At 41.9% G+C, this 26,135-nt stretch overlaps 1 protein-coding gene across 1 annotated transcript in view; it reads left to right on the top strand.

Annotated features, from left to right (window-relative positions):
- Positions 1 to 20,675, top strand: part of LOC311115037 (dihydrolipoyllysine-residue acetyltransferase component of pyruvate dehydrogenase complex, mitochondrial-like) — a 28,002-nt gene extending 7,327 nt beyond the window's left edge. The window contains exons 3-14 of the mRNA XM_084190252.1: positions 4,247 to 4,371; positions 4,913 to 5,051; positions 5,140 to 5,266; positions 7,348 to 7,541; positions 8,469 to 8,616; positions 8,716 to 8,789; positions 10,344 to 10,445; positions 13,953 to 14,060; positions 14,922 to 15,040; positions 15,122 to 15,284; positions 15,486 to 15,622; positions 19,523 to 20,675. Coding sequence (XP_084046378.1) covers positions 4,247 to 4,371; positions 4,913 to 5,051; positions 5,140 to 5,266; positions 7,348 to 7,541; positions 8,469 to 8,616; positions 8,716 to 8,789; positions 10,344 to 10,445; positions 13,953 to 14,060; positions 14,922 to 15,040; positions 15,122 to 15,284; positions 15,486 to 15,622; positions 19,523 to 19,652 — 1,566 coding nt within the window. The 3' untranslated portion in view covers positions 19,653 to 20,675. The remainder of the gene's footprint in view (positions 1 to 4,246; positions 4,372 to 4,912; positions 5,052 to 5,139; positions 5,267 to 7,347; positions 7,542 to 8,468; positions 8,617 to 8,715; positions 8,790 to 10,343; positions 10,446 to 13,952; positions 14,061 to 14,921; positions 15,041 to 15,121; positions 15,285 to 15,485; positions 15,623 to 19,522) is intronic.
- The last annotated feature ends 5,460 nt before the right edge of the window (positions 20,676 to 26,135 follow it).

Below are 26,135 nucleotides of genomic sequence, written 5' to 3'. Positions count from 1 at the left end.
GAGAACCAGTTCAGATACTAACCTGATCACTGAGGTGAGAACCAGTTCAGATACTAACCTGATCACTGAGGTGAGAACCAGTTCAGATACTAACCTGATCACTGAGGTGAGAACCAGTTCAGATACTAACCCTAACCTGATCACTGAGGTGAGAACCAGTTCAGATACTAACCTGATCACTGAGGTGAGAACCAGTTCAGATACTAACCTGATCACTGAGGTGAGAACCAGCGATGCAGTGGTAACAAAATAAGTGGGTAAACGCTGATCGCAGTTCCAGTGATCTTCAATGCATTTTTGGGCTAAAGGTGTGTAAAGGCTTCTACTAACTACCTAACATTTCCTCTGCCTGTTCAGATACTAAGGCTGCTTTCTAATAGTTGTTTGAATCAGAAGAAAGTTCGTTATTCACTTGGTGACCTGGACGTTTTTGACAGGCAGGTCAAGTTTGTTGAATTTGAGGAAGGACACTACATCAATCTACCTCCTCCTTCTAAAGATGCACAGGAGTGTCCTTAGCTATCAGTTACTACAGGAGTGTCCTTAGCTATCAGTTACTACAGGAGTGTCCTTAGCTATCAGTTATTACAGGAGTGTCCTTAGCTATCAGTTATATCAGGAGTATCCTTAGCTATCAATTATTACAGGAGTGTCCTTAGCTATCAGTTATTACAGGAGTACCCTTAGCTATCAGTTATTACAGGAGTATCCTTGGCTATCAGTTATTACAGGAGTGTCCTTAGCTATCAGTTATATCAGGAGTATCCTTAGCTATCAGTTATTACAGGAGTGTCCTTAGCTATCAGTTATATCAGGAGTATCCTTAGCTATCAGTTATTACAGGAGTGTCCTTAGCTATCAGTTATTACAGGAGTGTCCTTAGCTATCAGTTATTACAGGAGTGTCCTTAGCTATCAGTTATATCAGGAGTATCCTTAGCTATCAGTTATTACAGGAGTGTCCTTAGCTATCAGTTATTACAGGAGTGTCCTTAGCTATCAGTTATATCAGGAGTATCCTTAGCTATCAATTATTACAGGAGTGTCCTTAGCTATCAGTTATTACAGGAGTACCCTTAGCTATCAGTTATTACAGGAGTATCCTTGGCTATCAGTTATTACAGGAGTGTCCTTAGCTATCAGTTATATCAGGAGTATCCTTAGCTATCAGTTATTACAGGAGTGTCCTTAGCTATCAGTTATATCAGGAGTATCCTTAGCTATCAGTTATTACAGGAGTGTCCTTAGCTATCAGTTATTACAGGAGTGTCCTTAGCTATCAGTTATTACAGGAGTGTCCTTAGCTATCAGTTATATCAGGAGTATCCTTAGCTATCAGTTATTACAGGAGTATCCTTGGCTATCAGTTATTACAGGAGTGTCCTTAGCTATCAGTTATATCAGGAGTATCCTTAGCTATCAGTTATTACAGGAGTGTCCTTAGCTATCAGTTATATCAGGAGTATCCTTAGCTATCAGTTATTACAGGAGTGTCCTTAGCTATCAGTTATTACAGGAGTATCCTTAGCTATCAGTTATTACAGGAGTATCCTTAGCTATCAGTTATTACAGGAGTGTCCTTAGCTATCAGTTATATCAGGAGTATCCTTAGCTATCAGTTATTACAGGAGTGTCCTTAGCTATCAGTTATTACAGGAGTATCCTTAGCTATCAGTTATTACAGGAGTATCCTTAGCTATCAGTTATTACAGGAGTGTCCTTAGCTATCAGTTATTACAGGAGTATCCTAGGCTATCAGTTATTACAAGAGTGTCCTTAGCTATCAGTTATATCAGGAGTATCCTTAGCTATCAGTTATTACAGGAGTGTCCTTAGCTATCAGTTATATCAGGAGTATCCTTAGCTATCAGTTATTACAGGAGTATCCTTAGCTATCAGTTATTACAGGAGTATCCTTAGCTATCAGTTATTACAGGAGTATCCTTAGCTATCAGTTATATCAGGAGTATCCTTAGCTATCAGTTATATCAGGAGTATCCTTAGCTATCAGTTATTACAGGAGTGTCCTTAGCTATCAGTTATTACAGGAGTGTCCTTAGCTATCAGTTATTACAGGAGTATCCTAGGCTATCAGTTATTACAGGAGTGTCCTTAGCTATCAGTTATTACAGGAGTATCCTAGGCTATCAGTTATTACAGGAGTGTCCTTAGCTATCAGTTATTACAGGAGTGTCCTTAGCTATCAGTTATATCAGGAGTATCCTTAGCTATCAGTTATTACAGGAGTGTCCTTAGCTATCAGTTATTACAGGAGTACCCTTAGCTATCAGTTATTACAGGAGTATCCTTGGCTATCAGTTATTACAGGAGTGTCCTTAGCTATCAGTTATGTCAGGAGTATCCTTAGCTATCAGTTATTACAGGAGTGTCCTTAGCTATCAGTTATATCAGGAGTATCCTTAGCTATCAGTTATTACAGGAGTGTCCTTATCTATCATTTATTACAGGAGTATCCTTAGCTATCAGTTATTACAGGAGTGTCCTTAGCTATCAGTTATTACAGGAGTATCCTAGGCTATCAGTTATTACAAGAGTGTCCTTAGCTATCAGTTATATCAGGAGTATCCTTAGCTATCAGTTATTACAGGAGTGTTCTTAGCTATCAGTTATATCAGGAGTATCCTTAGCTATCAGTTATTACAGGAGTGTCCTTAGCTATCAGTTATATCAGGAGTATCCTTAGCTATCAGTTATTACAGGAGTATCCTTAGCTATCAGTTATTACAGGAGTATCCTTAGCTATCAGTTATATCAGGAGTATCCTTAGCTATCAGTTATTACAGGAGTGTCCTTAGCTATCAGTTATTACAGGAGTGTCCTTAGCTATCAGTTATTACAGGAGTATCCTAGGCTATCAGTTATTACAGGAGTGTCCTTAGCTATCAGTTATTACAGGAGTATCCTAGGCTATCAGTTATTACAGGAGTGTCCTTAGCTATCAGTAATTACAGGAGTATCCTTAGCTATCGGTTATTACAGGAGTATCCTTAGCTATCGGTTATTACAGGAGTGTCCTTAGCTATCAGTTATTACAGGAGTATCCTAGGCTATCAGTTATTACAGGAGTGTCCTTAGCTATCAGTTATTACAGGAGTATCCTAGGCTATCAGTTATTACAGGAGTGTCCTTAGCTATCAGTTATATCAGGAGTATCCTTGGCTATCGGTTATATCAGGAGTATCCTTATGAAAGTGTTTTTTGATTATTTTCTACAAAACCAAAAAATCACAATTTCGGGAATTTATCTGTGACGTTTGAATGTCACAAAATCATAATTACAGTCTGTCTCTATCTCTCTCTCTCTCTCTCTCTCTCTCTCTCTTCCTCTTCTCTTTCTCTCTTCCTCTTCTCTCTCTCTTCCTCTTCTCTCTCTCTCTCTCTCTCTTCCTATTCTCTCTCTCTCTCTCTCTCTTCCTATTCTCTCTCTCTCTTCCTCTTCTCTCTTCCTTTTTTCTCTCTTCCTCTTCTCTCTGTCTCTCTCTTCCTCTTCTCTCTCTCTCTCTCTCTCTCTCTCTCTTCCTATTCTATTTCTCTCTCTCTCTCTCTCTCTTCCTCTTCTCTCTCTTCCTCTTCTCTCTCTCTCTTCCTCTTCCTTTTTTCTCTCTTCCTCTTCTCTCTGTCTCTCTCTTCCTCTTCTCTCTCTCTCTCTCTCTCCCTATTCTCTCTCTCTCTCTCTTCCTCTTCTCTCTCTCTCTCTTCCTCTTCTCTCTCTCTCTCTTCCTCTTCTCTTTCTCTCTTCCTCTTCTCTCTCTCTCTTCCTCTTCTCTCTGTCTCTCTCTTCCTCTTCTCTCTCTCTCTCTCTCTCCCTATTCTCTCTCTCTCTCTCTTCCTCTTCTCTCTCTCTCTCTTCCTCTTCTCTCTCTCTCTCTTCCTCTTCTCTTTCTCTCTTCCTCTTCTCTCTCTCTCTTCCTCTTCTCTCTCTTCCTTTTTTCTCTCTTCCTCTCTCTCTCTCTCTCTCTCTCTCTCTCTCTCTCTCTCTCTCTCTCTCTCTCTCTCTTCCTCTTCTCTCTCTCTCTCTCTCTCTCTCTCTCTCTCTCTCTCTCTCTCTCTCTCTTCCTCTTCTCTCTCTCTCTCTCTCTCTCTCTCTCTCTCTCTCTCTCTCTCTCTCTCTCTCTCTCTTCCTCTTCTCTCTCCCTTCTTTACTTTGAACTCCGTGATGTTTTGAACTTGTGTTCCTCTGTTTCATACATAGTGAACACAGACCTGGCTAACTGTGTGTGTGTTAGGTGGAGACTGACAAGGCCACCGTAGGGTTTGAGCTGTTGGAGGAGTGTTACCTGGCTAAGATCCTGGTACCCGAAGGAACTAGAGACGTCACCGTGGGAGCAGTCATCTGCATCACCGTTGACAGGTACGTCTGTGTTTGTGTGTGTGTATTCTATATTCTATATATATTTGTACTTTTACCCCTTTTTGTCCCCAATTTCGTGATATCCAATTGGTAGTTAGTCTTGTCCAATCGCTGCAACTCCCCTACGGACTCGGGAGAGGCGAAGGTCGAGAGCTATGCGTCCTCCGAAACACGACCCTGGCAAGCTGCAATGCTTCTTGACACACTGCTCGCTTAACCCGGAGGCCAGCCGCACCAATGTGTCGGAGGAAACACTGTCCAGCTGGCGAGCGAAGTCAGCTTGCGGGCGCCCGGCCCGCCACAAGGAGTCGCTAGAGCGCGATGGGACAAGGACATTTCAGCCGGCCAAACCCTCTCCTAACCCGGACAACGCTGGGCCAATTGTGCGTCACCTCATGGGTCTCCCGGTCGCGGCCGGCTTTGACACAGCCTGGGATCGAACCCGGGTCTGTAGTGACTCCTCAAGCACTGCGCCACTCGGGAGGCCCACTGTGTGTGTATTCTAACCTGTGTGTGTATTCTAACCTGTGTGTGTCATCAGTGCTGATCTGATCCCGGCCTTTAAGGACTTGACGTTGGAGAAGCTTGCCACTAGCTTTTCCCCTTCTGCAGCTGCCCCGCCCCCTCCCCCTGCTGCTCCTCCCACCGCCCCCGGCAGCTCCCTGCCCACCCATATGAAGGTAGGACACACACCAAACATTTCACTGGAGATGGACCAGTCCATTTAGTCTTATCAGAAACCTGTCTGTCTCCTCATCTGGGTGTTAGGTGTGTCTGCCAGCCCTGTCTCCTACTATGACGATGGGGACAGTGCAGCGCTGGGAGAAGAAGGTTGGAGAGAAACTCAGTGAAGGAGATCTACTGGCAGAGATAGAGACGGACAAGGCTACCATCGGTCAGTACACACACACACACAGGGTATACACACGACACGCGGGTGTGGGGTGGGGGCGGGTGTGGGGTGGGGGCGGGTGTGGGGTGGGGGCGGGTAGGTGACGAAAGAGAAAACAACAGAAAAAATCCTTCATATCTACAGGCTACATGGAGGTTTTTCTTTCATTATTTGTATCTGGCCTCAGCTTTAGAGCTGAACTGTCCTGATACACACCAATCACCACATTTAGAGCTTAACTGTCCTGATACACACCAATCACCACATTTAGAGCTTAACTGTCCTGATACACACCAATCACCACATTTTGGGAACTTTACTGTCGATCCACTGAGGCAAAAAGGGCAATGTCTGAGTTTAATTCAATAAGAAGGGAGGGTCAGGACAGTGATGTTTGGGAAAGATTTAGGTGAAGTGGTCAAAGAGGATGATAGCAGTGTTCCATGTTCTATGTTATGTGTGATGATTGTGTGGCGTTATACAAATTAGACTGTCACAAGACTGGGACTTTAAAATGGCGCGTCAAGGGAACTCTACTGTTCAGATGGGTTAAATGGAATAGTAGCATAGCTGAAATCTGGACACTGACTGTAGGTCAATAACCTCTCACAGCATCATATCACAGAGTTTCTAAACCCAGAGGCGCAACATCGCAAGACTTCCAGGAACGCTTGCGAAACAGACCAATCAGACCAATCAGACCAATCAGACCAATCAGACCAAACAGACCAAACAGACCAATCAGACCAATCAGACCAATCAGACCAATCAGACCAATCAGACCAATCAGACCAATCAGACGAGGCCGGGGTTTGAGAAGTCCATGAGAGAAGTGAAAAAATCTTCCTTAGTTGTTAATTTTCTCTAAATCTAAAGGCAGAACCTGGATTAGAGCCAATGTCTTCAGTAATTGATCATGTTATTACTCCAACCTCGTTAGAGTGACAAGCTGACACGTTTTCATTTTCCTCAAAAACTACTTTATGTCGAAGGAGTGCCTTTTGATTTGACGGCTGCACATGCGCAGTTCCCCGCGATACAACTGTTAGACCCAATGGCGCATTTCTGCGTGAGCTTAGCTAGCCACCGTTGCCATGACATCGCCTACAAGCGTGATCAGGGTTTCTATTGGAGGAGCAGTTTCTGCCTAGTTCCCCGCGATACGACCGTTAGACCCAATGGCGTGTTTCTGCACGAGCTTAGCTAGCCAACGTTGCCATGACATCGCCTACCAACGTGATCAGGGATTTCTATTGGAGGAGCAGTTTCTGCCTATCTCCATACTGTGCTGTCTTTGCTAATATTAACTCCAGCAGATTTAAGCCTTTTTCACAGTAAAATTATATGCCAAGTGTAAATTTGGACTGGCGAACATGATTGGAGAAATATTATTTATTTATTTCAGCATCTTCAGAGAATTAATGTGCGGTTAGGGACCGTTTGTAAAGGGGCTATCTTTATCAGCATCATAAAAGCTGATAGTATTTCAATGACAAAATATGCATCCAAGCCGAACTGAAATCAGAAACATGTTGGGTAGTTTTCAAATTTTCACAGCTTGTAATTTCTTTAAACCAGTCAAACTGATGTCATTTGGAAATTTTGCACGGAAAATCTTCTCCGTGTTTTTTGTTAATGCATTTTCTCTTCGGTGCCTAAACAGAGATGCAGAGATGAAAGAGAACTTTACCGATGTCAACTAGATTGAAGCGTTCATCGATTTTATGACATAATTGGTGAACAATGATTTATTTAGTCTTCTAGGGCAGTAATGACAGAGAAGCTTCATGTATCTAATTCTAAAGAAGTTGACTAACAAGTAGCCTAGCTTACCAACATGTTGGAAACAAAGGGCCTATCTAAAGGCTTAGAAATATATATCCTGCACCCCCTGTCAAAACATCACTCCGTCATCTCTGACTGTATAATGATTGTCACTATCACATAGTCAGGCGGTTGTCGATGGGTTATTAGCTATTGCGGGCAGGTGTGGATAAACAAAACAGCCGACCCACGCATCACTACCACACTGTACACATTGATGTTACTCGTGTGTGTGTGTGTGTGTGTGTGTGTGTGTGTAGGGTTTGAGGTGCAGGAGGAGGGTTACCTGGCTAAGATCATGGTGTCTGAGGGAACGCGTGACGTTCCACTGGGCGCTCCTCTCTGCATCATCGTGGAGAAGGAGAGTGACATCGCTGCCTTCAGCGACTACGTAGAGACCGCAGGAGCTGAAGTCTCCACCCCACCCCCCGCTCCTCCCCCCGCCTCAGCACCGGTAACACACAACATTCTGATGGCTTGTATTATAACTTGTTAGCTAGCGTTGTTAGAGATCTTGTATTATAACTTGTTAGCTAGCGTTGTTAGAGATCTTGTATTATAACTTGTTAGCTAGCGTTGTTAGAGATCTTGTATTATAACTTGTTAGCTAGCGTTGTTAGATATCTTGTATTATAACTTGTTAGCTAGCGTTGTTAGAGATCTTGTATTATAACTTGTTAGCTAGCGTTGTTAGAGCTCTTGTATTATAACTTGTTAGCTAGCGTTGTTAGAGATCTTGTATTATAACTTGTTAGCTAGCGTTGTTAGAGATCTTATATTATAACTTGTTAGCTAGCGTTGTCAGAGATCTTGTATTATAACTTGCTAGCTAGCGTTGTTAGAGATCTTGTATTATAACTTGTTAGCTAGCGTTGTTAGAGATCTTGTATTATAACTTGTTAGCTAGCGTTGTTAGAGATCTTGTGTTATAACTTGCTAGCTAGCGTTGTTAGAGAGCTTGTGTTATAACTTGCTAGCTAGCGTTGTTAGAGAGCTTGTGTTATAACTTGCTAGCTAGCGTTGTTAGAGAGCTTGTGTTATAGTCCCGTGTAGCTCAGTTGGTAGAGCATGGCGCTTGCAACGCCAGGATTGTGGGTTCGATTCCCACGGGGGACCAGTATGAAAAAATCAATAAAAATGTATGGATAAGAGCGTCTGCTAAATGACTAAAATGTAAAATGTTATAACTTGTTAGCTAGCGTTGTTAGAGATCTTGTATTATAACTTGTTAGCTAGCGTTGTTAGAGATCTTGTATTATAACTTGGTAGCTAATTAGACATTTTCAAGATGGTTATCTGACAGTCTGGAGAATACCTGTACATCAACTCATAGAAACAGCAACATTGTGTGTGTGTGTGTGTGTGTGTGTGTGTGTGCTAGGTTGCAGCCCCCACTCCTGCAGCGCCCCTCCCCACCCCTAGCCCAGCCACCGTTGCCCCGGCAACCCCCAGGAAAGGGCGTGTTTTCGCCAGCCCGCTCGCCAAGACCCTCGCTGCTGAGAAGGGCATTGACCTGGCCCAGGTCAGCGGTGAGTGCACACACACACACTTACACACACACACACACACACACACACACACACACACCCCTTCTCTCTGACGCTTGTGTGTGTGTGTGTGTTTTTCAGGCTCTGGTCCTGATGGTAGAGTCACCAGGAAAGACATTGAGACCTTCGTCCCCCCCAAGGCTGCCCCCCCTGCTGTAAGTCACCACAAGAGCACTTTACTGTGTTTATCCTAGATGGGTTTTAACGCTCAGCTTAGTATTGATTATTATTCATGCTTAGTATTGATTATTATACATGCTTAGTATTGATTATTATTCATGCTTAGTATTGATTATTATTCATGCTTAGTATTGATTATTATACATGATTAGTATTGATTATTATTCATGCTTAGTATTGATTATTATTCATGCTTAGTATTGATTATTATTCATGCTTAGTATTGATTATTATTCATGCTTAGTATTGATTATTATTCATGCTTAGTATTGATTATTATTCATGCTTAGTATTGATTATTATACATGCTTAGTATTGATTATTATTCATGCTTAGTATTGATTATTATTCATGCTTAGTATTGATTATTATTCATGCTTAGTATTGATTATTATTCATGATTAGTATTGATTATTATTCATGCTTAGTATTGATTATTATTCATGCTTAGTATTGATTATTATTCATGCTTAGTATTGATTATTATTCATGCTTAGTATTGATTATTATTCATGCTTAGTATTGATTATTATTCATGCTTAGTATTGATTATTATTCATGCTTAGTATTGATTATTATTCATGCTTAACATTGATTATTACTAATGCTCAGCTTAGTATTGATTATTACCAATGCTTAGCTTAGTATTGATTATTACTAATACTTAGAATGTATTATTACCAATGCTTAGCTTAGTATTGATTATTACTAATGCTTAGCATTGATTATTACTAATACTTAGTATGTATTATTACCAATCCTTAGCTTAGTATTGATTATTACTAATACTTAGTATGTATTATTACCAATCCTTAGCTTAGTATTGATTGTTACTAACGCTCAGCTTAGTATTGATTATTACCAATGCTTAGCTTAGTATTGATTGTTACTAATACTTAGCTTACATTTGACATTGTAGTCCTTTAGCAGACGCTCTTATCCAGAGCGACTTACAGGAGCAATTAGGGTTAAGTGCCTTGCTCAAGGGCACATCGACAGATTTTTCACCTAGTCGGCTCGGGGATTAGAACCAGCGACCTTTCGGTTACTGGCACAATGCTCTTAACCACTAAGCTGCTTAGCTTAGTATTGATGATTATTAATATGTAGTATTGATTATTATTAATCCGTAGTATTGATTATTATTAATCCGTAGTATTGATTAGTCTTAATCCGTAGTATTGATTAGTATTAATCCGTAGTATTGATTATTATGATGAATGAGTACTATTGATTATTATTATACATAGTATTGATTATTACCAATGCTTAGCTTAGTATTGATTATTACCAATGCTTAGCTTAGTATTGATTATTACCAATGCTTAGCTTAGTGTTGATTATTATTAATGCTTAGTATTGAATGTTATTCATGCTTAGCTTAGTATTGATTATTATTCATGCTTAGCTTAGTATTGAATATGATTCATGCTTAGCTTAGTATTGATATTTGAGACTTTCATTGATTAATGGTATGTAGACAGAGATCTGATGCAGTGTTTTGTGGGTGTTTCTGTGTGTTTGTGTAGACTCCAGTATCAGCTGCCCGTAGCCCTGCCCCTACACCCTCCCCAGCCGCTGCCGTTTCAACAGGCACCTTCACCGACATCCCCATCAGCAACATAAGACGGGTGAGCTGAGCTAGCAAGCCAAGGAGGGCTCTGTAAGCGCCATTAACGGGTCCAAATTGTGTTTACTTGAACACAATATCACAAATTGTTGTATATTCTGGCTGAGCTAGAGGCATTAAGGTCATACCACATGATCATACATCCCCCTGAAAAATGTTTTACTTGACTGTTAAAAATTCAACAATTATAATTTAAAGTTACTTAAACATACATTTATTGAAAATACAAACAATATATTATTGAAATCGATTTACTGTTTCGTTATTTTTAAACACACACAAGATATCTTCACCATTTAATATGTTCGCTGTGCTAATGTTTATTGATCCAAATTGTGTGAGGAATAATCAACGACGTGGAAGGTGTGTTCCGCGACTCCCTAGCGGAGTAACTAACCTTCCACAGAGTTGCATTATTTTCCAGAGAATCCATAAAGCCCCGAGTTGATTATCTCTTTTATACTATGGCTATAATTTAACACATTTACCAGTAGAAATGTGTTAATTTGCCAGTAGAAATGTGTTAATTTGCCAGTAGAAATGTGTTAATTTGCCAGTAGAAATGTGTTAATTTGCCAGTAGAAATGTGTTAATTTGCCGGTAGAAATGTGTTAATTTGCCGGTAGAAATGTGTTAATTTGCCAGTAGAAATGTGTTAATTTGCCGGTAGAAATGTGTTAATTTGCCAGTAGAAGTGTGTTAATTTGCCAGTAGAAATGTGTTAATTTGCCGGTAGAAATGTGTTAATTTGCCAGTAGAAATGTGTTAATTTGCCAGTAGAAATGTGTTAATTTGCCGGTAGAAATGTGTTAATTTGCCAGTAGAAATGTGTTAATTTGCCAGTAGAAGTGTGTTAATTTGCCAGTAGAAATGTGTTAATTTGCCAGTAGAAGTGTGTTAATTTGCCAGTAGAAGTGTGTTAATTTGCCAGTAGAAATGTGTTAATTTGCCAGTAGAAATGTGTTAATTTGCCAGTAGAAGTGTGTTAATTTGCCAGTAGAAATGTGTTAATTTGCCAGTAGAAATGTGTTCATTTGCCAGTAGAAATGTGTTCATTTGCCAGTAGAAATGTGTTAATTTGCCAGTAGAAATGTGTTAATTTGCCAGTAGAAATGTGTTAATTTGCCAGTAGAAATGTGTTAATTTGCCAGTAGAAATGTGTTAATTTGCCGGTAGAAATGTGTTAATTTGCCAGTAGAAATGTGTTAATTTGCCGGTAGAAATGTGTTAATTTGCCGGTAGAAATGTGTTAATTTGCCAGTAGAAATGTGTTAATTTGCCGGTAGAAATGTGTTAATTTGCCAGTAGAAGTATGTTAATTTGCCAGTAGAAATGTGTTAATTTGCCGGTAGAAATGTGTTAATTTGCCAGTAGAAATGTGTTAATTTGCCGGTAGAAATGTGTTAATTTGCCAGTAGAAATGTGTTAATTTGCCGGTAGAAATGTGTTAATTTAGCGGTAGAAATGTGTTAATTTGCCGGTAGAAATGTGTTAATTTGCCGGTAGAAATGTGTTAATTTGCCGGTAGAAATGTGTTAATTTGCCGGTAGAAATGTGTTAATTTGCCGGTAGAAATGTGTTAATTTGCCAGTAGAAGTGTGTTAATTTGCCAGTAGAAGTGTGTTAATTTGCCAGTAGAAATGTGTTAATTTGCCAGTAGAAATGTGTTAATTTGCCAGTAGAAATGTGTTAATTTGCCAGTAGAAATGTGTTAATTTGCCAGTAGAAATGTGTTAATTTGCCAGTAGAAATGTGTTAATTTGCCAGTAGAAATGTGTTAATTTGCCGGTAGAAATGTGTTAATTTGCCAGTAGAAATGTGTTAATTTGCCGGTAGAAATGTGTTAATTTGCCGGTAGAAATGTGTTAATTTGCCAGTAGAAATGTGTTAATTTGCCGGTAGAAATGTGTTAATTTGCCGGTAGAAATGTGTTAATTTGCCGGTAGAAATGTGTTAATTTGCCAGTAGAAATGTGTTAATTTGCCGGTAGAAATGTGTTAATTTAGCGGTAGAAATGTGTTAATTTGCCGGTAGAAATGTGTTAATTTGCCGGTAGAAATGTGTTAATTTGCCAGTAGAAATGTGTTAATTTGCCGGTAGAAATGTGTTAATTTGCCAGTAGAAGTGTGTTAATTTGCCAGTAGAAGTGTGTTAATTTGCCAGTAGAAATGTGTTAATTTGCCAGTAGAAATGTGTTAATTTGCCAGTAGAAATGTGTTAATTTGCCAGTAGAAATGTGTTAATTTGCCAGTAGAAATGTGTTCAACATCCTCTGAAGTAGCTAGCAAGTTGCCTAGATACTGTAGCTACAGTAGTTGCCATGGTAACCAAACATACTTGCTAGTTTAGCTAACCAAACCATCAGTCCTAGCTTGCCATTATGAAAATCGAATTCAACAATGAAAATAATGTTTTCAATTCGACTTTTATTTTCTAAATCAGCTCAAACATAGAACATGTAAGAAAGTAATATAGTCATTGAATTCTACCGTGCAAATATACTGTGCATTATTGGGAAAATAATGCACACTCTAGAATGCCCTTCAAGCCAATCAGAAACGAGTATTCAACAATGCCATGGTATAAATATATATATTAGTCAACGTTATATCTGACTGGAGGAGGACAGGGTGTGGCATGTGTCTTTTAATGTCAGGTGTTATTGTTGTTCCCTAGGTGATATTGTTATTGTTGTTCCCTAGGTGATAGTGCTATTGTTGTTCCCTAGGTGACAGTGTTATTGCTGTTCCCTAGGTGATAGTGTTATTGTTGTTCCCTAGGTGATAGTGTTATTGTTGTTCCCTAGGTGATAGTGTTATTGTTGTTCCCTAGGTGATATTGTTATTGTTGTTCCCTAGGTGATAGTGCTATTGTTGTTCCCTAGGTGACAGTGTTATTGTTGTTCCCTAGGTGATAGTGTTATTGTTGTTCCCTAGGTGATAGTGTTATTGTTGTTCCCTAGGTGATAGTGTTATTGTTGTTCCCTAGGTGATAGTGTTATTGTTGTTCCCTAGGTGATAGTGTTATTGTTGTTCCCTAGGTGATAGTGTTATTGTTGTTCCCTAGGTGATAGTGTTATTGTTGTTCCCTAGGTGATAGTGTTATTGTTGTTCCCTAGGTGATAGTGTTATTGCTGTTCCCTAGGTGATAGTGTTATTGCTGTTCCCTAGGTGATAGTGTTATTGCTGTTCCCTAGGTGATAGTGTTATTGTTGTTCCCTAGGTGATAGTGTTATTGTTGTTCCCTAGGTGATAGTGTTATTGTTGTTCCCTAGGTGATAGTGTTATTGTTGTTCCCTAGGTGATAGTGTTATTGTTGTTCCCTAGGTGATAGTGTTATTGTTGTTCCCTAGGTGATAGTGTTATTGCTGTTCCCTAGGTGATAGTGTTATTGTTGTTCCCTAGGTGATAGTGTTATTGCTGTTCCCTAGGTGATAGTGTTATTGCTGTTCCCTAGGTGATAGTGTTATTGCTGTTCCCTAGGTGATAGTGTTATTGTTGTTCCCTAGGTGATAGCCCAGAGGTTGATGCAGTCGAAGCAGACCATTCCCCACTACTACCTGTCTGTTGATGTCAACATGGACCAAGTCCTGGAACTACGCATGGAGCTCAACGCTGTGAGTCTGTCTGTCTCTGGCTGTGAGTCTCTCTGTCTGTCGTCTGGCTGGCTGGCTGTCTGTGAGTCTCTCTGTCTGTCGTCTGGCTGGCTGGCTGTCTGTGAGTCTCTCTGTCGTCTGGCTGGCTGGCTGTCTGTGAGTCTCTCTGTCGTCTGGCTGGCTGGCTGGCTGTCTGTGAGTCTCTCTGTCTGTCGTCTGGCTGGCTGGCTGTCTGTGAGTCTCTCTGTCTGTCGTCTGGCTGGCTGGCTGTCTATGAGTCTCTCTGTCGTCTGGCTGGCTGGCTGTCTGTGAGTCTCTCTGTCGTCTGGCTGGCTGGCTGGCTGGCTGTCTGTGAGTCTCTGGCTATCTGTCTTTCTGTGAGTCTCTCTGTCTCTGGCTGTGAGTCTCTCTGTCTGGCTGTCTGTCTGGCTGTGAGTCTCTCTGTCTGGCTGTCTGTCTGACTGTGAGTCTCTCTGACTGGCTGTTGTCTGGCTGTGAGTCTCTCTGACTGGCTGTTGTCTGGCTGTGAGTCTATCTGGCTGGCTGTTGTCTGGCTGTGAGTGTTTGTCTGTCTGTCTGTCTGTAACCTCTCTTCTCACTCTCTCTCCCCCTTCTTGCTCTACCCCCCTCTCTCCCCATTCTCGCTCTCCCCCCCTCTCTCTCTCTCTCTCTCTCGCTCTCCCCCTTCTCTCTCTCTCCCTCTTCTCTCTCTCTCCCCCTTCACTCTCTCCCTCCCCCCTCTCACTCTCTTTCTCACTCCCTTTCTCCCCCTTTCTCCTCCCCTCTCACTCTTTCTCACTCCCTTTCTCCCCCTTTCTCCTCCCCTCTCTCTCTCTCTCTTTCGTCCTCTCTCTCTCACCCCCGTCTCTGCCTCTCTCCTAGGAGGTAAAGGCCCAGAACATCAAGCTGAGTGTGAATGACTTCATCATTAAAGCCAGCGCTCTGGCCTGCCTCAAGGTCCCTGAAGCCAACTCCTCATGGCTCGACTCTGTCATCCGGCAGTGAGTACACACACTGTAACACCTACTCACACCACGCAAAAAAATCAATAGGTCAGGTTTAACCTGTGTGTGTGTGTGTAGGAACCATGTGGTGGATGTGAGTGTGGCGGTGAGTACAGCCAATGGTCTGATAACTCCCATCGTGTTCAACGCCCACACCAAAGGACTGGCTGCCATCAGCTCTGATGTCACAGCCCTGGCTGCCAAGGCCCGCGACGGGAAACTACAGCCACACGAGTTCCAGGTAACTACCGACTACACACTAAAACACACAATGATTACACACACACACACTGAAACAAATGTGTTAAACACACTCACCCAGTTGGTCCCACAGGTTTTAACCCTAACCCACTCACCCAGTTGGTCCCACAGGTTTGAACCCTAACCCACTCACCCAGTTGGTCCCACAGGTTCCAGGAGTTGAATCCTCTGTGTGTTTCAGGGAGGCACGTTTACCATCTCTAACCTGGGAATGTTTGGCGTCAAGAACTTCTCAGCGATCATCAACCCTCCCCAGGCCTGTATACTGGCAGTAGGAGGCTCCGAGAAGAGACTGCTGCCTGCTGACAATGAGAAAGGGTAAATACACTACCACTATACTATACTACTACTATAACTATACTATACTACATTATACTACTACTATACTATACTATACTATACTACTACTACTATAGCTACACTATACTATACAACTACTATAACTATACTATACTACTGCTACTATAACTATACAATACTACTACTATAACTATACTATACTATACTATACTACTACTATAACTACACTACCACTATACTATACTACTACTATAACTACACTATACTACTACTACTATAACTACACTATACTATACTACTACTACTATAACTACACTATACTATACTACTACTATAACTACACTATACTGCTACTATAACTACACTATACTATACTACTACTACTATAACTACACTATACTATACTACTACTATAACTACACTATACTGCTACTATAACTACACTATACTATACTACTACTATAACTACACTACCACTATACTATACTACTACTATAACTGCACTATACTACTACTACTATAACTACACTATACTATACTATACTAACACTATACTACTACTATAACTATACTATACTACTACTATAACTACACTATACTATACTACTACTATAACTACACTACCACTATACTATACTACTACTATAACTACACTATACTATACTACTACTATAACTACACTACCACTATACTATACTACTACTATAACTACACTATACTACTACTACTATAACTACACTATACTATACTACTACTATAACTACACTATGCTATACTACTACAATAACTACACTACCACTATACTATACTACTACTATAACTATACTATACTACTATAACTACACTATACTATACTACTAATATAACTACACTACCAATATACTATACTACTACTATAACTACACTACCACTATACTATACTATACTACTACTATAACTACACTCTACTACTACTATAACTACACTATACTACTACTACTACTACTACTACTACTACTATAACTACACTACCACTATACTATACTACTACTATAACTACACTATACTACACTATACTATACTGGTCCTCTGTAGCTCAGCTGGTAGAGCACGGCGCTTGTAACGCCAAGGTAGTGGGTTCCATCCCCGGGACCACCCATACACACAAATGTATGCACACATGACTGTAAGTCGCTTTGGATATATTATTATTATTATTATTATTATTATTATTATTATATTATTTATACTACTACTATAACTACACTATACTATACTACTACTATAACTACACTATACTATATTACTACTATACTACTACTATAGCTACACTACCACTATACTATAATACTACTATAACTACACTATACTATACTACTACTATAACTACACTATACTGTACTATACTACTACTATAACTACACTACCACTATACTATACTACTACTATAACTACACTATACTATATTACTACTATACTACTACTATAGCTACACTACCACTATACTATAATACTACTATAACTACACTATACTATACTACTACTATAACTACACTATACTATACTACTACTATAACTACACTATACTGTACTATACTACTACTATAACTACACTACCACTATACTATACTACTACTATAACTACACTATACTATACTATACTACGACTATACCTACACTATACTATACTACTACTATAACTACACTACCACTATACTATACTACTATAACTACACTATAGTATACTATACTACTAATATAACTACACTATACTATACTATACTACTACTATAACTATACTATACTACTATAACTACACTATACCACCTCTACACATACAGTGCATTCAGAAAGTATTTAGACCCCTTGACATTTTCCACATTTTGTTACGTTACAGCCTTATTCTAAAATGGATTAAATAAATGAAAATCCAAATCAATCTACACACAATACCCCATAATGACAAAGCGAAAAGTTTTTTATTTTTTTACATTTTAGCAAATTGATAAAAAATGAAAAACAGAAATACCTTATTTACATAAGTATTCAGACCCTTTGCTATGAGACTCTAAATTGAGCTCAGGTGCATCCTGTTTCCATTGATCATCCTTGAGATGTTTCTACAACTTGATTGGAGTCCACCTGTGGTAAATTCAATTGATTGGACATGATTTGGAAAGGCACACACCTGTCTTTATAAGGTCCAACAGTTGACAGTGCATGTCAGAGCAAAAACCAAGCCATGAGGTCGAAGGAATTGTCTGTAGAGCTCAGAGACAGGATTGTGTCGAGGCACAGATCTGGGGAAGGGTACCAAAACATTTCTGCAGCATTGAAGGTCCCCTAGAACACAGTGGCCTCCATCATTCTTAAATGGAAGCAGTTTGGAACCACCAAGACTCTTCCTAGAGCTGGCCGCCCGGCCAAACTGAGCAATCGGGGGAGAAGGGCCTTGATCAAGGAGGTGACCAATAACCCGATGGTCACTCTGACAGAGCTCCATAGTTCCTCTGTGGAGATGGGAGAACCTTCCAGAAGGACAACCATCTCTGCAGCACTCCACCAATCAGGCCTTACGGTAGAGTGGCCAGACAGAAGCCATTCCTCAGTAAAAGGCTCATGATTTAATATATCTACACTATACAACATCTACAGTGCCTTTGGAAAGTATTCAGACCCCTTCAATCTACACACAATACCCCATAATGACAAAGCAAAAACAGGTTCTTATAAATGTTTGCAAATGTATTAACATTTTAAATTATAATATCACATTTACATACAGTACCAGTCAAAAGTTTGGACACACCTACTCATTCAAGGGTTTTTCTTAATTTTTACTATTTTCTACATTGTAGAATAATAGTGAAGACATCAAAACTATGAAATAACACATATGGAATCATGTAGTAACCAAAAACGTGTTAAACAAATCAAACCATATTTTATATTTTAGATTATTCAAAGTAGCCACCCTTTGCCTTGATGACAGCTTTGCACACACTTGGCATTCTCTCAACCAGCTTCACCTGGAATGCTTTTCCAACAGTCTTGAAGGAGTTCCCACATATGCTGAGCACTTGTTGGCTGCTTTTCCTTCACTCTGCAGTCCAACTCATTCCAAACCATCTCAATTGGGTTGAGGTCGGGGGATTAGTGGAGGCCAGGTCATCTGATGCAGCACTCCATCACTCTCCTTCTTGGTAAAATAGCCCTTACACAGCCTGGAGGTGTGTTGGGTCATTGTCCTGTTGAAAAACAAATGATAGACCCACTAAGCCCAAACCAGATGGGATGGCGTATCGCTGGAGAATGCTGTGGTAGCCATGCTGGTTAAGTGTGCCTTGAATTCTAAACAAATCCCCTACAGTGTCACCAGCAAAGCACCATCACACCTCCTCCATACTTCACGGTGGGATCCACACATGCGGAGATCATCCGTTCACCAACTCTGCGTCTCACAAAGACACGGCGGTTGGAACCAAAAATCTCAAATTTGGACTTATCAGACCAAAAGGACATATTTCCACCTGTCTAATGTCCATTGCTCGTGTTTCTTGGCCCAAACAATCTCTTCTTATTTTTGGTGTCCTTTAGTAGTGGTTTCTTTGCAACAATTCGACCATGAAGTCCTGATTCACGCAGTCTCCTCTGAACAGTTGATGTTGAGATGTGTCTGTTAAATGAACTCTAACATTTATTTGGGCTGCAATTTCTAAGGCTGGTAACTCTAATGAACGTATCCTCTGCAGCAGAGGTAACTCTGGGTCTTCCTTTCCTGTGGCGGTCCTCATGAGAGCCAGTTTCATCATAGCGCTTGATGGTTTTTGTGACTGTACTTTCATAATGTGACATCATCATGATATTGACATGTTAGGGTTAGGGACAGGGCCTTTAAAACTAAAGGTGATTATACTATGATCTGTCGTGTGTGTGTAGGTTTGACGTGGCCAGCATGATGTCGGTGACGTTGAGTTGTGACCATCGCGTGGTGGACGGAGCGGTCGGAGCTCAGTGGCTCGCAGAGTTCAGGAAGTTCCTGGAGAAGCCTGTCACCATGCTGCTCTGATTGGACAACACCCTCACCAGGCCATGCTGTGGTTGGATGCAGCCATCGCCAAGCTGATCTGATTGGTGGAAACCTTTCATCATGCTTCTGTGATTGGCTGGCCGACAAGGACACTCCCCCTTAAAGGGGTGAGGCAGGACTCCTCCCAGAGTATAACCCCTCCCCCTCTTTCTCTCGCTCTCTGTATTTATTGAGACCAGTTAGTTACAGGTTAGACCAGAGGCCATAATGTCACTCTAACACTCATGTTGTTTATAAAGGGAACTGTTACAGACGTGTGTGTGTGTGTGTGTGTGTGTGTGTGTGTGTGTGTGTGTGTGTGTGTGTGTGTGTGTGTGTGTGTGTGTGTGTGTGTGTGTGTGTGTGTGTGTGTGTGTGTGTGTGTGTGTGTGTGTGTGTGTGTGTGTGTGTGTGTGTGTGTGTACCCAGAGTTGGGGAGATTGTGTTAAAAGCCAAAGGAAGATGGAGAATGCCCCCTAGACTCACTCTCATGCACACACACATAAAGACCACCCCAGCCCCTCTGAAGTACGATATGTTGTGTGTGTGAACACATTGACAGGAGGTCTGCAGTTCTGCTGGTTGTTTGTTCTCCCTGGTAGTTAGTTAATTGATTGATTGATGAATGTCACTGATTGGCCAGAGTCCACTCACCTGTATCAAGTCTTTAGAGTGGAAGAATGCCAACCAGCCGTGCTGCTGACCTATTGGTACCTTTATAATGGTGTATCACATGATGGAGGATGCCAACCAGCCGTCCTGCTGACATATTGGTACCTTTATAATGGTGTATCACATGATGTAGGATGGGTGGAATGTTCATTTAGACAGTAGGAGGGGCTTTATTGATGACATCACTCCAGACTCAGCTCTGTGCCAGTCCCCTTGTTCTTATTCCTATCCTTTGATAAAGAACATTCTATTTACATGGCATCAGCTGTAAACAAGTGAAACGCACAAAGAAGTGAAGCTGGATGTATGGTTGCCATGGGAATTATTGCTGAATAAAATGAGCTACTATGGTGCTGTTGTGGAGTGTCATACTGTATATGAATACATATTAACTGGGTGTATCTCCCACAGACACCAGTGCAGTAGAAGCTGGGGCTCATCTGCTTAGTTCATTGACTTTCATTGAACCAGAAAAAAACAGCGAGTGTGGTGTCTCGCTTCCTCTTCTGACTGTGGGAGTAGGTCGACCCTAGCCCCTGTTCTGACCCCTACAGAGAGGAATAGGCGAAGTGAGAAGGTTTACTCCGCCCAAAATCTGTCCATGTTAAGCATATCATTCATTATTAAATTTTTGTATGGGGGGCAATTGAGTACCACAGTATGAGTCATAATACCCATAAAACCTAGCGGTAAAACCCGGAAATGTTTCCAATCGTTTTTCCATAGGGGATTTTAGAACTACTTCATATAAGGGCTGTGTTTCGTGAAGGCTTACCGTGGCGTGATGTTTTGATAACCGCGCAAATCTCTCTCGGACAAGGTAACTTTTATCAAATAATTTGCCTGTAATCACCCCAAAAAATGTAATGCTAATTAGCCGCTAATGTGGCCATCATATAGAACTACACATCCTGTCCCAAGCTTTGATGTAATCACTCAAGGCCGGGAAAACCTCCATATTTCTCCATGCAAACTCTCATCGAGTAGCAAGTAACCTAGCAAGTAGATATTATAGCCTGTTTAGTTTCTCAAGGTGGAGGGTCCGTCATGGTCTGGGGCGGTGTGTCACAGCATCATCGGACTGAGCTTGTTGTCATTGCAGGCAATCTGTTAAACACGTGTATGTGACCAATAAAATTTGATTTGATTTGACTTCAATACAAAACCTAGGAGGCTCTTGGTTCTCATCCCCTTCCATAGACTTACACAGTAATTATGACAACTTCAGGAGGATGTCCTCCAACCTATCAGAGCTCTTGCAGCATGAACTGACCTGTAGTACTGAAAGCATAAGCTACAGCTAGCTAGCACTGCAGTGCATAAAATGTGGTGAGTAGTTGACTCAAAGAGAGCGAAAGACAATAGTTGAACAGTTTTAACAAATTCATTTCTTCAAAAATGAAGCAGAAGCAAGAGAGAGAGATTTCATCATTTCTTCAGTTTCAGTTTCACCTAGCTAGCAAATGCAGCTAGCTAGTTTAGTTACTCAAACACCCAGCTCCAACAGAGGGATGCTATGTTCACTAGCTGGCTATGGCTATCCAACACAACACTGGAACTCTTCCAAGCCAAGGTAAGCTTTTGGTTTTATTAATGTATTGCCACCGGGGCCCGCCGGTGTAACTGCTTACTGACTATACACTGCAACGTTTACTAACGCATTAGTTCTAGTAGCTATGTTGACTAGGATGTTACTTAATATGGGGACAGCGATGTAGGCTGTGTGTAGCGGTTATGACATGGTTTGGCTTGGAAAGGTTTTTTCACCTGGTCACTTACAGCTGAAGTGTTGTTCATTGAAGTCCACAAACGAAGGGAAAAGGTGAGAGGAGGAGAGCGCATAGAGGCGAGAAGGAATACAACGTGGCTGCTATGAAAGTGAACTGTGTTTATGCGTGATCAGGGGTATATTCATTCTGCCGATTCTGTTGAAAAATGTTTCTTAAATGGAAGCAAACGAAATGGTGATAGAAATACCTGAATTTGTCCAATAGAAACTCTCGTTTGCAACTGTTGGACTAATAATTACACCCTAGATCAGCTAGATGCAGGCAAGAGTGTGCAAGGCGGTACTGAATGTATCACGGTCTGTCATCTCAAATTTGTCTCCGAGCTGTGTGCTCCTACGTTGTAAACTTTCATTCATAGGCTAGGTTATAGCAACCTCATGATGGGTACAGGGAAAATTGTAGTATCATGTAGTAGCCTAAACATATCGATGTTACATTGAACTGGGTGAGTGCAATATGAATGACAGTCATCCAACATGCTGTAATAGAAATAAGGCCATCCTCATGAGAAAACAAAATGTGTCCTCCCTCATCACAAACGGCACTGACCGCCACTGATATCCACTACTGTGATAAGCACACATGCATTTTATAGTTTTCCGACCTCTGTAAGCGAGAGGCGTCGCTGGAGCTGTGTGATGACTGTTTGCTAGCTGCTAACAAGCTATTTTGGTGTAGTCCTACTGTTTCAAGTGGTGACATGCCAGCTAACGTTAGCCCACAAGGGCAGGGATATAGCCAGCTAAATATCGCCTGGTGGGCTAGCTAGTTAGGCACCTTGGTGGGCTAGCTAGTTAGGCACCTTGGTGGGCTAGCTAGTTAGGCACCTTGGTGGGCAAGTTGGCTACACTAGCTAACGTTGCACCGTATCTCACTGGTGTAGTCGGACTTTCCCGACAGGCGGTGACATGCCTAACGTTAGTCATAACTAGCTTATGTTCCACCCCTGCATGTCAGTCCCTTTCAGACGATCCCCCTATCACTGTTGGTCCTCCCCAGTGACCTCACATCCCCCTATCACTGTTGGTCCTCCTCAGTGACCTCACATCCCCCTATCACTGTTGGTCCTCCTCAGTGACCTCACATCCCCCTATCACTGTTGGTCCTCCTCAGTGACCTCACATCCCCCTATCACTGTTGGTCCTCCTCAGTGACCTCACATCCCCCTATCACTGTTGGTCCTCCTCAGTGACCTCACATCCCCCTATCACTGTTGGTCCTCCTCTGACCTCACAGCCCCCTATCACTGTTGGTCCTCCTCTGACCTCACATCCCCCTATCACTGTTGGTCCTCCTCAGGGACCTCACATCCCCCTATCACTGTTGGTCCTCCTCAGTGACCTCACATCCCCCTATCACTGGTCTTCCTCAGTGACCTCACATCCCCCTACCACTGTTGGTCCTCCTCAGTGACCTCACAGCCCCCTATCACTGTTGGTCCTCCTCTGACCTCACATCCCCCTATCACTGTTGGTCCTCCTCTGACCTCACAGCCCCCTATCACTGTTGGTCCTCCTCAGTGACCTCACATCCCCCTATCACTGTTGGTCCTCCTCAGTGACCTCACATCCCCCTATCACTGTTGGTCCTCCTCAGTGACCTCACATCCCCCTATCACTGTTGGTCCTCCTCAGTGACCTCACATCCCCCTATCACTGTTGGTCCTCCTCAGTGACCTCACAGCCCCCTATCACTGTTGGTCCTCCTCAGTGACCTCACAGCCCCCTATCACTGTTGGTCCTCCTCAGTGACCTCACAGCTGAGGGTTTTACTTTTTCTCTTGAGAATTAGAATCAGAAGTACAGTCGTATAGCTCATCGCAATACTTCACCTCTACCGGGCTTAAGTACAGTCGAATAGCTCATCGCAATACTTCACCTCTACCGGGCTTCACCTTGACCAGGGTTCCCCAACTGGCGGTGGTTTTATTTGGCCCCCCAACTACAAAAAAAAATAAAAAACTTCTATATCAGCTCCAAGTGATTTTAATTTTAAGAAATCTGTTCCCAAGTATTCCCACGCATAATAGAGAGATGTGATCATATACAAATTCAAGCAAGGTTTGAAAGTATTATGTTTTAGTCAAACATATCTGTTTGGGCTTCTTGCGGTCAATTTGCGGTCTACAAATGATTTGTAATTATGTTCCGCCCTCCTACCATCTGCTCAAGAATAAAAAGGGCCACCGCTGAATCTAGTTTGTCCTGATCTAGTTGATGATCCCTGTCCTAGATTGTCCTGATCTAGTTGATGATCCCTGCCCTAGACTGTCCTGATCTAGTTGATGATCCCTGCCCTAGACTGTCCTGATCTAGTTGATGATCCCTGTCCTAGACTGTCCTGATCTAGTTGATGATCCCTGTCCTAGACTGTCCTTAGTCTAGTTGATGATCCCTGCCCTAGACTGTCCTTAGTCTAGTTGATGATCCCTGTCCTAGACTGTCCTGATCTAGTTGATGATCCCTGCCCTAGACTGTCCTGATCTAGTTGATGATCCCTGCCCTAGACTGTCCTGATCTAGTTGATGATCCCTGTCCTAGACTGTCCTGATCTAGTTGATGATCCCTGCCCTAGACTGTCCTGATCTAGTTGATGATCCCTGTCCTAGACTGTCCTGATCTAGTTGATGATCCCTGCCCTAGACTGTCCTGATCTAGTTGATGATCCCTGTCCTAGACTGTTCTTAGTCTAGTTGATGATCCCTGTCCTAGACTGTCCTTAGTCTAGTTGATGATCCCTTCCCTAGACTGTCCTTAGTCTAGTTGATGATCCCTGTCCTAGACTGTCCTGATCTAGTTGATGATCCCTGCCCTAGACTGTCCTGAATCTAGTTGATGATCCCTTTCCTAGACTGTCCTGAATCTAGTTGATGATCCCTGCCCTAGACTGTCCTGAATCTAGTTGATGATCCCTGCCCTAGACTGTCCTTAGTCTAGTTGATGATCCCTGCCCTAGACTGTCCTTAGTCTAGTTGATGATCCCTGTCCTAGACTGTTCTTAGTCTAGTTGATTATCCCTTTCCTAGACTGTCCTTAGTCTAGTTGATGATCCCTGTCCTAGACTGTCCTGATCTAGTTGATGATCCCTGCCCTAGACTGTCCTGATCTAGTTGATGATCCCTGCCCTAGACTGTCCTGATCTAGTTGATGATCCCTGTCCTAGACTGTCCTGATCTAGTTGATGATCCCTGCCCTAGACTGTCCTTAGTCTAGTTGATGATCCCTGTCCTAGACTGTCCTGATCTAGTTGATGATCCCTGCCCTAGACTGTCCTGATCTAGTTGATGATCCCTGTCCTAGACTGTCCTGATCTAGTTGATTATCCCTGCCCTAGACTGTCCTGATCTAGTTGATGATCCCTGTCCTAGACTGTCCCGATCTAGTTGATGATCCCTGCCCTAGACTGTCCTGATCTAGTTGATGATCCCTGTCCTAGACTGTTCTTAGTCTAGTTGATGATCCCTGTCCTAGACTGTTCTTAGTCTAGTTGATGATCCCTGTCCTAGACTGTCCTTAGTCTAGTTGATGATCCCTGCCCTAGACTGTCCTTAGTCTAGTTGATGATCCCTGCCCTAGACTGTCCTAAACCTAGTTGATGATCCCTGCCCTAGACTGTCCTGATCTAGTTGATGATCCCTGTCCTAGACTGTCCTGATCTAGTTGATGATCCCTGCCCTAGACTGTCCTTAGTCTAGTTGATGATCCCTGCCCTAGACTGTCCTGATCTAGTTGATGATCCCTGTCCTAGACTGTCCTGATCTAGTTGATGATCCCTGTCCTAGACTGTCCTTAGTCTAGTTGATGATCCCTGCCCTAGACTGTCCTTAGTCTAGTTGATGATCCCTGTCCTAGACTGTCCTGATCTAGTTGATGATCCCTGTCCTAGACTGTCCTGATCTAGTTGATGATCCCTGCCCTAGACTGTCCTGATCTAGTTGATGATCCCTGTCCTAGACTGTCCTGATCTAGTTGATTATCCCTGCCCTAGACTGTCCTGATCTAGTTGATGATCCCTGTCCTAG

This window comes from Coregonus lavaretus, assembly GCF_964263955.1.
Source record: "Coregonus lavaretus genome assembly, contig: HAP1_SCAFFOLD_906, whole genome shotgun sequence".
In the NCBI taxonomy this organism is placed as follows: Eukaryota; Metazoa; Chordata; class Actinopteri; order Salmoniformes; family Salmonidae; genus Coregonus; species Coregonus lavaretus.
The sequence above is the reverse complement of the archived record's forward strand: the minus strand, read 5'-3'. Positions and strand labels throughout refer to the sequence as shown.